Raw genomic sequence first — 14029 nt, 5'->3', positions numbered from 1 at the left:
TTAAATTCTATTTCAAAGTGGGGACATTACATGTTGTGATATCTCTAATCTCATAACTTTCCACCTATTTATTATGGGCAACTTAGTGTTCTTTTGAGCTGGTTGGAGATCAATATTATTCTTCTTGTATACTATATCAACCTCCTATGCCTTGTCATAGAGTACATATATATAATCATTCTAACACATAAATGTTGCTTTGATCTTCTCCAATTGAAGATTTTTTTTCATGGGCGTTACATAGAGAATGTGTAATGTCCCCAATTTTGGCCTTTTGGCTAATAGGAGTAATTTAAGCACAAATAAGAAAGACTGAAATGTCTCTCCCTCTCAGCTGTAAATTTGTCTTCAAGAGAAGACTTCACAAATTTAAGCACCGATGTAGATCCCGTCACGAACCTACTCCAAGAATGAAGAACTAGGGTTTCATCCAGCCCTTCCTCAATCTGCTGAAGGTTTGCGCCCTCAGAGATTCAACCAATGCCACGCATTAGTCATGTCATCCTATTAGCCAAAAGGCTAAAATTGGGGACATTACAAAGCGATATCCCTTGTCATTGTCATCCTATTTCTTATGATATGGCAGCTATCTATTTGCTGGGTGATTTAATCTTCCTTGATTATGCATGGGTTAGTGGCTGTCATGATTTGTTTTCCAAAGCATTTTCAGATTTGGCATGGACTACATCAGCTGTTCATTAGCACAAGAGTGTGTACGGACATACCTATTTGAAGGGCAGTAAGTATGAGATGGATCTCTTTGATTTACAATGGTATGTTGACTTCTATGACATCATTCATGTTGCTGATCTGAATCATCTAAGCAATGTTGAGTGGCTGTTTGTGTTGTTTCATTGGCATGTGGGAGTTCATTTCCACATTTCATTGACGGTCAACCTTCATGGATGGGTGATTCATGGTGATTTGAGGAGTCATCTCATCTTCGTCATATATGGTAGGATTGATGGATTGGTTTGGGATCCAGGTATTGTCTGGGCTGAGGCTTGCACTCCTATGGCACATGATGAGGTGTTCGAAATGATTTAGCAGATACAATTGGTGTTACATGAGCTTTGGCATGTTGACAGGGACATTACACAGTTTTTCATTTGGGATCTAGGTGGTGATATTTTTTCAGAGTGTTTGGTTGAGCTGTGGAGATTGCTTGGGGTCAAGCAATTTCAGGAGGGGCGGATTTGTAATGTCCCCAATTTTAGCCTTTTGGCTAATAGGATGACATGACTAATGTGTGGCATTGGTTGAATCTCTGAGGGCGCAAACCTTCAGCAGATTGAGGAAGGGCTGGATGAAACCCTAGTTCTTCCTTCTTGGAGTAGGTTCGTGACGGGATCTACATCGGTGCTTAAATTTGTGAACTCTTCTCTTGAAGACAAATTTACAGCTGAGAGAGAGAGAGACATTTCAGTCTTTCTTATTTGTGCTTACTGAGATTTTGTTGCTGCCATGGTGATTATCTTGAAGGATTTATAGAGATGGCGATATTGGCTTTCATAGCTAATCAATAACATTCAAGGGAGAAAGGCCTAATTGTTCAGACAGATTATGGGGCGACCACAGCTAGCAGATTTACCTTTGCAGGTCTGAAGTTTATCAACTGCTGTAGCCCTCGATTTTATTTATTACTAGTCAAGAGGCCTCGAACTCATCATTTGAGTTAGGCGATTTGAACAGCAAGGAGAGGCGATTCATTTATGGGCAATTTGCAAGTGAATCAACTACCAATCAGAGTTTTCTCAGAATTTGAATCAGGCTGTCATATTTTCACGATTTTGCCCAAATCATCTCATAGCAGCTACAAAGGTCAAATTGGAGGTCAGCGATTTGATGATAAGATCAAGGCGATTTCCCTTTGGATGAATTGAAGGTGAATAGGGGTATAATCGGCCACATATGGACTGAAGACAAAATCAAACCAGGTCTGCCATTACCCATTGATTTTGCACTTATCTTTTTCAGTTTGACCTCCAAATTCCATATTGAGAATGGCGCTATACTTGATGCAACAAAGCGATCATTTTGGTGAAAGTCTGAGGTGATACCAGCTGTCATTCACTATGATCTCAGTCCGAACTATGCAGCAGCAGGGGCGGCCAAGGAAGAGTCCGATATGGTATGGTGCAAGGTCAAAAAAACTATTCACGAATGCTCCTTGAAGATGTCATAAATCAGGTTCACATTAACTCGTTTTCAGTCTATGAGTTTATATATATATGACTGCAGGATCTTAGGTACTCAGAAAAATCTGATTATGACAGTCAATGAATTTGTTGATTAGCAGTCTTGTCATGGGAATGTAATTCGATTTATCATATGAATAAGAAGTTGGGTTTGCATTATATTGTAAGTGCATTATCTGAGGACACACATCAAGTGTTTGTTAAAATGTCAGTTGACTGAAAAAGTTATTGCGTCTTCTAAGGGGCTAATTTGGTAATGCACTCTCAAGTTAGTTGTATAAGCATCTTAGACTTGTCTTCCAAACATTTAAGGACACTTATATTGTTCATAGACACTGTTAACATCTTGCATTCAGTCTGAAACAAACATATCAGCAGCTCATATAAACCAAATTCGGAAACTATTGGCAAAAATATTCCTTGTTTCAGTCATCAATTGGACAAGGGATATTACAGAATGAGCCAAAGGGCCTAGTCAAAGTCTCTAATCTCACTTATTAGCCCTCTAGTATGTCATCTCTACCAATGTAAAATTTATAACACTCTACTCCCTTTTTCATTCTACAGTTTAAAGTTTGTTTACAAAATTCATCAACGAATGGTTGTTTGGCTTCACTTGGAATATTTATCTCCTTTTCCACCTTCTTCCATATGTTGGGAAGCCCCATTAGACATGCCCAATCCTTTAACTCATACGAGATGTGAAGGAACTTGTACTCCACTACCATGTTCTCTTTCTTTTCAGCAAAGTTCTTGAACACATAGCACTAAACAGCTAATGAAAATTCCACTTCTTGACAAATATGTGCATCATCAATTCATTATGCACCTTGGCTTTTGTCAATCAACACGTGCATATTATCACTCCAAGTGCAAGTTTAGGGTAACAATACAATAGGTACCACATCTCCTTATTTGTTTTTCTCCTTACTGCTTTTGCAATGTTCTCATGTAAGTTTCCATATATTGGACTTCATCTACCTCTATGGTGTTAGATATAATGTTTCATTGATGGGGTTGTAGAAGTGGATACCTTTCCTTCGTCTTCCATCATGCTCTTTTTGAATTGTTAACATTTTCTTTGGTGTCTTTCTCATAGCTTTTTCTACTACCACTGAATCTTGAATCACTATAGGATGTGTGAAGCCTCCAATGAACCAATTCCCCATTTATATTGGGGATTGTCTCCTTTTCTAAGTCGAATTCCTTCAATGCCAAATCTCCGAATTTCACCTCCTCTCTGCTCCAAGAGGAACAGCAACCCTTCCAAGTGTCAAAATAGGAACAGTTTGCTTATTGGCTTCTCTTGTAGTGGTATTCATTGACAAAATTCCACGGAAATAATCTTGTTGAATGTTTAAACTCTTCTAGTTCCAAAAAAATTGTTATTTTTCAGTCTCTTTCATCAATGCATGATGGCTTGTCCTATCAAATCCAGGTTCTTGAGAGCCTCTATCACTAATGTGCATTCCTACATAATCCCAATAGCCCTGATTATTTTTCTAGTGAAAATATGATTAACTTGACCCTCCTTTAGTTTGCCAAATTCATCTTAACTCAGAAGTTCAATTTTCCTCATTTCTAATTATGAAGACTAAATGGCCAGACAAGGCAATGCCAATTGGACCAATATCAATGAACATGCTGGAAACAAAACAAAACAAAAAAAATAAAAAAAGAGACTGTTATATGCATACGAATGCATACTTGGCAGGTAGTAAACTTGAAATATTCTTTACTAATGAAATTTCTAACCTTGAAATAACCACCGCATAGTGGTGCAGCCCCTGTTCCAAGAATCTCTGAAACCTTAAGGACTTTTTGCATATCACTTGGCACATTTCTTCCAAGTTTCTAGAGGTAAACAAATGTTGATGTTGATTAGAGATACATGAACAGATGCTATAAAAACATCTCCAAAAAGGAATGGAAGTAAAAGAAAAATGCTAAGAACTTTGTTCTTAATTAATACTAACCACAGAGTTGTCTATACCCAAAGCTCTTAGATGACTGAAATTTGGTAATAATTTTTCGAACTGTACAGAATCTAACATATTTCCCTGATGTTGGCAGAAAGAAAATAGAACTAGATAAGCAAACATTTTAATAATCAGAAAAAAAAAGGAATAATTTCAGATATGCAAAAAATTTAGATATGAAAATGAGAAAAAACCATTTAAGAAAAAAAGTTCTTCAACAATGGTCACACATCAAATATGGAATGTTGATCCTTCAATTCAAGCTCGTAAACTAAAAGTCTCAATATCAAAGATGCATTAATTCTTGAGATACAACTTTTAAATGATACAAAATGAAAGAAAAAAAAATCCAATCAAAAATTTTGTTCATACTTCTTATTCATAATACATATAGACCAAAAATGCTAAGAAAATGCATCCATGGATTATTGGTCAATTATCTAGCTATTTAGGTTAATCTAAGCAGATTGTATGATTTTGTTATATGAGATACATCCACAAATGCCAGTAATTAAATTCTCAGTCCCATACACATACTTGTAAGAGATGAATGCTTGCCATGAGCATAAGGAAGAATCAATTGATGGCATCGAGTCTTTGTGAGCTCAGTCTAAACATGACTATCTATCTGATTCTTATTGTGGTTCACTTATCCCCAATATCATCTATACAAGAATTAACAAATACAATTCAGTGACATCAATATTTTGTAGTGCATATTTTGATGTGTTTTCACTCCCTTACATCCTTTAGAGCTGTCACCAGGAATTGAGGAATGTACTTATATTTAATGCTTAATTTGCTTATTTATTACTGATTTTATGGTATTCAAGAAGCAAAGGAAGTTTATGTTAATCTATATGAATTAGGTATTCAAGAAGCAATTAAGGAAGTATGTGTTAATCTTTTTTGATGATATCTTGATTTTTAGCAAGACGTGGGAAGAACATATGAGGCATCTTGAGGAGGTTTCAAGCATATTGGAGAGTGAGTCCTTGTATGCTAAGGAGTCCAAGTGTGACTTTTGCATGATAGAACTTCTCTGCCTTGGTCATATTATTAGTGCAGAGGGAGTGAGAGTTGACCTTGAGAACATCAAGGCTATTGTTGAGTGGCCTACACCTACAAATTTCTCTCAACTTAAGGGATTCTTTGGTCTATATGGTTTTTACAGGAGATTTGCTAAGGTTTTTTTAGAGACTGCAGCTCCACTTACAAATTTGACAAAGAAGGGAGCTTTCAGGCGGTCCAATGCAGCACAAAAGTGTTTTGATCACTTCAAACAAGTGAAGTTTGCATGCCCAATATTTTCAATTCTAGTTTTTTACAAACCTTTTGTGTTGGAGTGTGATGCTTTAGGAGAGGGGATTGGTGTTGTACTGATGTAGAAGAAGTGTCCCATAGCCTTTGAGAGCAGGAAGTTGAGAGGTGTGTAGAAGAGCTACTCTATATATGACATGGAGATGGTGGTCATCATGCATGCATTGGCCATGTTTAGACCATCTTTGGTAGGGAGCAAACTCATCATCAAAACAAATCACAATAGCATCAAATATTTTATGAATCAAAAATATCTCAACAATAGTAAACATAAGTGGGTGAGCAAATTACATGCCTACAATTTTGGTATTGTGTATTAAGGGAAAGAAGAATGTAGTTGTTGATGCACTTTCCAAGAGGCCTCATTTATGCTCGTGTTGAGATCACTACTGACTGGAGAGAGATGATTTCAGTAGAGTATACTAAGGACTCTTGGGCAGCAACAATCCTTGAGGGTACTATTCACAATGACAAGTACACAATGCTCAATTAGCTAATTATTTACAAGGAGAGGATCTATTTGGTGCCTAATTCACAACTTAAGGTGAAGATATTGAAGATTTTTCATAATGCACCCATAGGGAGTCAACACATAAAACATAGAGAGCAAACATCAAGATGCAACCATTGAATTTCACATGGAAAATCCTTTCGGGTAAAAAACTACGACACAAAATAGCTTTCATTAACCAAATGGGCACCAACCCAGATTACAAAAGTGAGCACCAGCCCATAGAGAGCACCAACTTCAGTTTTCACACAAACTCGAAAGCACTGAAACTTATTAACACTATTCATAATACACTGAGCAATTCAATCACCATACAGAAATTATACACATCCCGCTAAAATAGTTCTTGCCTTCTTATTTGCAGCAAGTTGAGAAGACAACCAAAATATATCCCACACCAAAAATGAAGACAGCGGTTAACAGCAGAAAAATAATCTTGAAAAGCTTAACAGGCAGCATACATGATTGTCTCCATAAACTCTAAACAAGGAAGGAATGACTGAGGTATTTATCATTTACTTCGGAATTCAAAATGATTCCCTTTTTAATGTTGACGTTACACAACTGTTGTCACGAAGAAGCCGCCCCACTCACAGTGAAACAAAGAATTTGCCGTCGCTCAAAAAGAATAAATAAATTAATGCGCTACCAAGAATCAAAGTCTGAAACTATCAGAGTATACTGACACTTGCAGACGTCATACACCAAGAATAATACCATATTACCACGTCCAACAGATGATATTTATTTCATCAAACAGTAGCACAGATAAAACATAATTGCCGCTAATTAAGAAAATCGCTGACTAGCTTTGACATCGATGACAAAATATTCAACAAATTGCAGATCAACAAACGAATACTTATCATCCAAAAGTTCAGAAGCTGCTACCAAAGCATAGCAATGTGTTTGGGAGTATACAACTTGGACTCCCACCTGAGAGGGGAATTGAGCACATGATAGAGCTAGACGAGGGTCCCAAACCAATAATCACTACGCCATATAGACATTTGAAGAAGCATACCAATGAGATTGAAAAGGCTTTTAAGGAATTACTAGATATGGGGCACATTACAAGAGCCCTTTTGCTTCAGCAGTAGTTTTGGTGAAAAGGAAGGAAACCACAAAGAGGATGTCCATTGATTATAGGGCTCTGAACAAAAAGAAAATAAAAAAGAGGTATTCTATTCCTAGAATTGATGGGTTGGTTGATGACCTGCATGGTGCTTGTTATTTTTCTAAAATTGATTTGATATCAACTTACCCGTTAGATTAGAATGAGAACAAAAGATATAGAAAAAGACAACTTTCAAATGCCATTTTGATCACTTTGAGTTTCTGGTGATGTCATTTGGTTTGACCAATGCACTAGCTACTTTTCAGTCTTGTATGAATCAAGTGTTGAGTATTTCGTCATTGATGTCCAAGGTTGATGTCCAGGTGTGTACTCAGTCTTGTTGAGTTGCATTGTTCCTTGTTTCAGATTGGTGGAGAGTGGCTATTCAGATAATCAGATGTCAGATGTTATCTTGTGTTTTGTTCAGTTCGTTTGGGTTGGATTGTTGTGTTCAGAGCTGTTTAGTATTGCTGTTATGATATCCTTATGTCAGAGTGATTACTTGTCTTGTTTTGGGAATTCTATTTCACTTTGATACAAGGTGGTGCTTGGAATGTGAATGTAGTTGTTTTGAAGATTGGTTTTGTATCGAATCATCTTCATTCCCTTTGCCATGAATTCGGTTGTGAGATTTTGACATGGAAGTTGTACTTTGGTTGAAAAAGGGAGAAGATGAATGTCAATTTGAGTGAACGTCAGCTTTTCAACTGTTCGTTTTCATGACTGTGTTTGCAGCATCCAGGACATTATCTTTCCTATGCCCACGTGGTAGCAGTCAAAGTTTATGTTTTTAAATGTCTGTTGTGTGTGTTAGAAATGGAGTTTAAATCGACTGTTTGTTTTTGCAGAATGTGTGAAGTGGTGGTAGTTTCCTGTCAACAACATCATATGTTACACTATGACAATTGTTTTTGTTAGGTTCAAATACATTTTTTACTCTACTTTCTAGTGCTGTCCTCTTCAGAAATTTGTTACCGCAGTATGGAATGCATTTTTTAGCTCTTTTTGGATAGGTTTGTATCCTTGTTGGAAGATGGTCAAAGCAAGTTCTTCTTGGTGCGTTTTTGAGTGGTGAATATGTTTGAAAATCTAAGCGTGCGTGAGACTTGCTTCTTATGCATGGCATTTTTCTGTGTTGGCGTTTTCTTTATGAGTGGTGGCAAGTGTTCAGTGTTTTTTTAAAAAAAGAATTACTTTGACATTTGTTGTGTCGAATGTATATACTAGGTGATCCAAACTTTAACTTTTTTATGGTATGACAAGTCGGTAATTCTGTGAGGTTAAAATTGGTGTGTTAATGTTGTTCGAAACATAAGGAAACACAACATGTTTTTGGTTGCATGAAGTATGTGTGGGTTTCACTATGGCTTAATAAATATTTTATATCAGGTTTATCCTCTCTCTAACCGGGTTTCTGAAGAACTTTTGTGACAAGAAATTTCTGAGTTTGTTGAAGAGGCGTGTGTGGAGAATACTTGTGAATAATGTGTTTTATTTTTCAGATGGTGACGTTTGACAGCAGTATGTTAACACAGTGATACTGTACACAAAGAGGGGTGCTTTTATAGTCTTTCATGATGTTGTTATAACAAAGATAGTCCATTGACAAACCTACTAAGCACTGGAAAACTTTTTTCAGACCTTTAGTCTTTGTTCACTGGAGTGTGTTTGATAGTTTTGAAGACAACGGTGTTGTTATATATTCTCTTTATACTCATTGTTTGAATTGACAGAGCATAGAGTAGTTTTGTATGTTGGATATTCTTAAAAATATTGTTTTTCTATATTGAGTTGGAGCTCAATTAGAGGTTGGTGCCTCTGTTGCATGGAGTCGATGCTCTTTAAGAGTTGTATCTCTTGTATGTAATTGGGTTGTAGGCCATTTTTTGAAAATGATAGCTATTGTGTGTCATGGTTGTTTACCCGAGAGGGTTTTCCACGAGATAAATTTTGTGTCTTCTCTTTGAATATTCAATCTACTAATTTGGTTTGGCTTTATTTGTTAATATTTTTGTAATACTGATTCACCCCCACCTCTCAGTACTTCTAAATTGGTTTTCGATTGGTATTAGAGTCGGATACCTTCTTTTAAAGCTTAAAAGATTGAAGGATTGATCGATTTTGCAAACGGCATGGGTGTTCTTGAAGGACTTGCAACTAATAGAGATTCTTTTTGGAGTGTATGAATGAAGACTTATTTGATGTCTCTTGGTTTTGACGTTTGGATGAGCGTGGTAAATGGTTATACTATTCCTTCTGCACCTCCTACAAATGCTGATGGAAAGAAGGCATTTGAAAATACTCCTAAAGCTATGAATACAACTCATACTATGTGGGAAGAACTTCAAAATGCATATGAAGGAGATGAAAAAGTTAAGAATGCCAAACTTCAAGCTCATAGAATACAGTTTGAAAGCCTTAGAATGCAGGAAGAAGAATGTGTTGCTGCTTACTTTTTAAGAGTTGACGAAGTTGTAAATTCTCTTAAAGGCTTAGGTGAAAAGATTGAAAATAAGACTGTGGTTCCAAAAATCCTAAGGTCTCTACCTTTAAGATTTGATGCTGAAGTTTTAGCTATTGAAGATATGGCTGATCTTGACAAGTTTCATGGCATCCTAACGGCCTATGAGATGAGAAAGAATACCGAATCTTCTTTGAAGAAAGAAACTACATCTAAAGCTTCTCAGAAAGGTAAACAAAAGGTACAAGTTTCTGGTGATAGTTCTGATGATAGTTCCAAATCTGAAGAGGCATTGTTCATGAGAAAGTTGAAGAGAGGTTCTGATAAATATAATGGTAAATTGCCTCTTAAGTGTTTTAACTGTGGCAAGGTAGGACATTTTGCAGCCAAATGTCCGTATGAAGATGAGGACAACAGCTATGAGAAGGATCCTAAGTAATTCATGAGAAAAGAAAAGAAAAGAAGACTCGTAATTTCAAAAGAAGTTTCTACTCTAAAGAGGGAAGTTGTTTCATCAGATGGTAGTGAAGAGGAGTCCTTGAATGACAAGATTTTATTCATGACTTTAAAAGAGACCTTCACTGAAAATCAAGACGAAGAAGACAACTTTGATGAGGAAGAGGAAGAAGTAGATCTTGAGCAAGAACTTATAAGCGCTCTAAGTAAAATTAAGAAGTTAAGAAAGAAAAATCAAAATTTAAAGTTGTTACAAGAAGAGAGTAACAAAAAATTCTCAAAAAATCTCTTGCATTAGAGGTGGCAAAAAAGTTGATCATTGATCTGAAGATTTAGATTGAAGAAGCAAAGAAAATTGAAGAGGATCTTGGAAAACAGCTTAAGGACAAAAAACAAAACTGTGAGAAGCTTCAAGCTGAAGTTGTTTCTTTAAGAAAGCTGGATAAATCTTCACAGTTATTGAATCATGAAAAGATTTATCAAAAAGGTACTATGACTTTGGATGGTTTGTTAAGCTCTCATAAATAGTCTCTTGATAAAAGTGGCGTTGGCCATGAAGGTCAATGCTCAAAATCTACTAAAGATGAACAACAGAAGTCTAATGTTTGTTAAGATATAGCCCTCATGAATCTAACTGATGGTAAATCGGTTATTATATATATATGATCGATGCCTGAAAGTCATTCTGGAGAGTGCTATTAACACACAGTCCCGATATGCAGATGGACATAAACCTTGTATACACTGCAATGTAATCACAGTGGGCACGATAGTTTGTGATTCTCGATCGCATTATATTAACGGAGCATGCAGTTCGGAAATTAAACATAAACAAACTAATTGTTATGAACGGTTGCCTCCGTAGGGGCACGTCCATACGTGGCAACTGCCACGTATGGACATGTCCCTACGTAGGCAACCTTTCCTCTTGTATTTAAACCGGATTCAATGATGGAGACGATCAATAACTCACGGCAATCAGTCTTCCAGAATCGTTGTCATTATTCTTTGATCCATATTTCACAATATGGTATCAGAGCCAAGTTATTAAGAGAATAAATTAGACAGCCATATTACTCATAAGCATTTATCGGAAGTAAATAACAAATTGACGCAGAGGCTATATACGCAGAGGATATATCCGACTAAGAAAATATTCAAAATGTCAAGTAATATGAGAGTGGAAGATAGACTCGAAGGAGCCTCCAACTTCGTTTCTTGGAAGATACGAATCATTGCCATTCTTGAAGAACTAGAATTAGAGTCTTACATAGAAGAAAATCTAGACATGCCAAATGATGATCTAGAGAAATCTACCTGGAAATGTTGAGACATGGACCAGCTAGGACTCAAACCTAGGACCTTCCATACGCTGTTGGAGTGCTCTACCACTGAGCTACTAGCCCCTCTTGGACCAGTCCATCGTCGGTCCGGGTGTGGCTTATTTCCAACACCAACACCCCCCCTTAAGCCACACCTCTAGTGTGCTTGGGACTCCTAGCCTGGACCTGGCTCTAATACCATGTTGAGACATGGACCAGCTAGGACTCGAACCTAGGACCTTCCATACGTTGTTGGAGTGCTCTACCACTGAGCTACTGGCCCCTCTTGGACCAGTCCATTGTCGGTCCGAGTGTGGCTTATTTCCAACACCAACAGGAAAAGGCGTAATAATAAAGCAAAGAAAATAATTATTGACTCAGTCAAAGATCATATTCTTCCATCTATAGCCAGACTGCCTAAAGCATATGAAGTATTTAAAACCATTAAAAATACATATGAAGTTAACAATGCGAGCAAAATGTTAACCTTGAAACAACAACTTTTAAACATAAAGATGAATAAAGATGATACAATATCTACATACTTTTCAAGGATATCTGAAGTAAAAGACCAATTACAAACTATTGGAAATGAGGTAGATGATCAAGAAATCTCTCTGATAGCCCTAAGAGGATTACCAATTTCATGGGAATCCTACATTCAATGTATTAGCAGGACACCCGCCTTACCCAAATTTGAACAACTTAAGAATGAGTGCATTCAAGAGGAATCTCGACTAATCTCAAGAGGATTAGGGCCAAATAAAGGAGAAATCCAAGCACTTAATACAAATACCTTCAACAAAAAGAAAAAGTTCTCCAAACGGAAGAGAGGACATAAAAACCATCAGAAAAGAGATATGTCTAAAATTCAGTGTTACAAATGCAACAAATATGGGCACACTCATAGGAATTGTCCAGAAAGGAAGAAAACACAAGCTACTCTAGCCGAAGTCAAAGGAGAAAACTCACTTTTCTTCTTAGCCCTATCAAGCGAAATAAATACAAATAAAAACACTTGGATCGTAGACAGTGGAGCATCAAGGCATATAACTGGATTCAGAAATAAGTTTGAAACACTTAACGGGCACTCAAGTGAAGAGGTTACTATTGGAGATAACTCCACATATCCTGTGAAAGGAATTGGGACCTGTACTATCAAACTAAGAAATGGAGTATCTCTACAATTAAAGGATGTTCTGTTTGTACCTAGAATAAAAAGAAATCTAGTCTCAATCTCAGGCCTAGCTGATCAAGGATATCGGGTTACCTTCAATGAAGATAAAGTTCTACTCTGGCCTAAAAATACAAATATCAAAAATGCCATAACAATAGGTTCAAGAGATGGTAGCCTATACAAACTATGCAGTGATCAAAAGGAAGCACTAAATCTTGAAGTTTCAAATAATAATGAATTATGGCACAAAAGATTCGGACACCTAAGATATAGTGCTCTATCCAACATAAAGAAGATTACTTCAGGACTGCCCCAACTAAAATCTGAACACACAGGCATTTGCAAAGGATGTGCCTTGGGAAAGAATGTGAAAGTTTCTTTTCCCTCAAGCGAGCACAAATCAAAATCTATTTTAGAACTAATTCACTCAGACCTATGCGGTCCCATGTCAACAATTTCGAAGTATATTTCTGTTATTATATTACTGCAAATGAGTTTATTGTGAAAACTATTTCTGCATCCTCGTCTACTTTAAAACCATTCAAAACAGAAAACATAAAAACAAAAGAAAAACAGGGTGTATATTAAAGTGGCCAAGAATAAATTTTACTACAAGATTCCCCCAACAGGGCAGCATAAGAAACCATTTCAAAAAGGACTCTCTCAAACTAAGGCACTACCTCCAAAACCAAGCATGGTCAAAGAATCCAAGAATGAATTTCAAAGGAAGAAAATGTGCTTTTCTTGAAAGAGCCATGGGAGCCAGGAAATAGATGCTTGGGAAAAGGAAAATACACTACATAGAGGTTTTTCAAACAAGGATTCAAAGAAAGAAGAACCTGAGGCTAGGATTGTGATTGATGAGATATCGCACGAGGGCAAGGAATAAAGAGAGTCCTCAAGAGGCACCCTAACTATTCTTTTTGAAGTGCCCAAATACAATCTTTTTCGAGTTTGAGGAGTTTTGCAAGGTGACGAAGTGACGGCGATAGTGGGCCTACTTATAACTTCATAAATTCAGATTTCATTTTCAAGAAAGGTTTAGATACAAAATATTCGAATGGGTTTAATGTCATGGTTGCAGATGGTCACATTATTCCTTATTGGAAGCAAATATAGCAACTCAACTTACATGGGAAGGCATCAAGTTAAGGATGATTTCAATGTTGTGGGGATAAAAGAAATGTATAGAGTCTTGGGTGTACAATGGTTGCACTCACTTGGGGAATTTACTCAAAACTATTAAACAATGGATTTCAATTTCAAGGTAGATTTAGTATTGATGATTTCATTCACGTAGTGAAATTCCAGATAATCTTACCAAAACCTTTTAGAACTGTAGGCCATGCATTGTTTATTTATTAAGACTATTATGATCAATTAATTGCGGTGGACAATTCTTGGATAAGTTTCTTTGCAAACTGAAATGGGTAGAAAATTCCAAAAATTCTATTATTTTATCACTTTATTTTTGCCATGCTTTCTTCA

The 14029-nt window shown here is 36.5% G+C and overlaps 1 protein-coding gene across 5 annotated transcripts in view; it reads right to left on the bottom strand.

Moving 5' to 3' along the window:
* LOC131032188 (uncharacterized) overlaps positions 1–14029 on the bottom strand; it is a 129753-nt gene that overhangs the window by 28832 nt on the left and 86892 nt on the right. For 4 of the 5 annotated variants that reach the window (XM_057963128.2, XM_057963129.2, XM_057963126.2 and 1 more), the window contains exons 10-11: positions 4175–4258; positions 3954–4052 (exon numbers count right to left, since the gene is read on the bottom strand). The exons of the other annotated variant lie outside the window; for it this stretch is intronic. In XM_057963128.2, the coding sequence (XP_057819111.2) occupies positions 3954–4052; positions 4175–4258 (183 nt within the window). The remainder of the gene's footprint in view (positions 1–3953; positions 4053–4174; positions 4259–14029) is intronic. 5 annotated transcript variants of the gene reach the window in all.

The sequence above is a fragment of the Cryptomeria japonica genome, chromosome 4 (genome assembly GCF_030272615.1).
Source record: "Cryptomeria japonica chromosome 4, Sugi_1.0, whole genome shotgun sequence".
Lineage (NCBI taxonomy): Eukaryota > Viridiplantae > Streptophyta > Pinopsida > Cupressales > Cupressaceae > Cryptomeria > Cryptomeria japonica.
The sequence above is the reverse complement of the archived record's forward strand: the minus strand, read 5'-3'. Positions and strand labels throughout refer to the sequence as shown.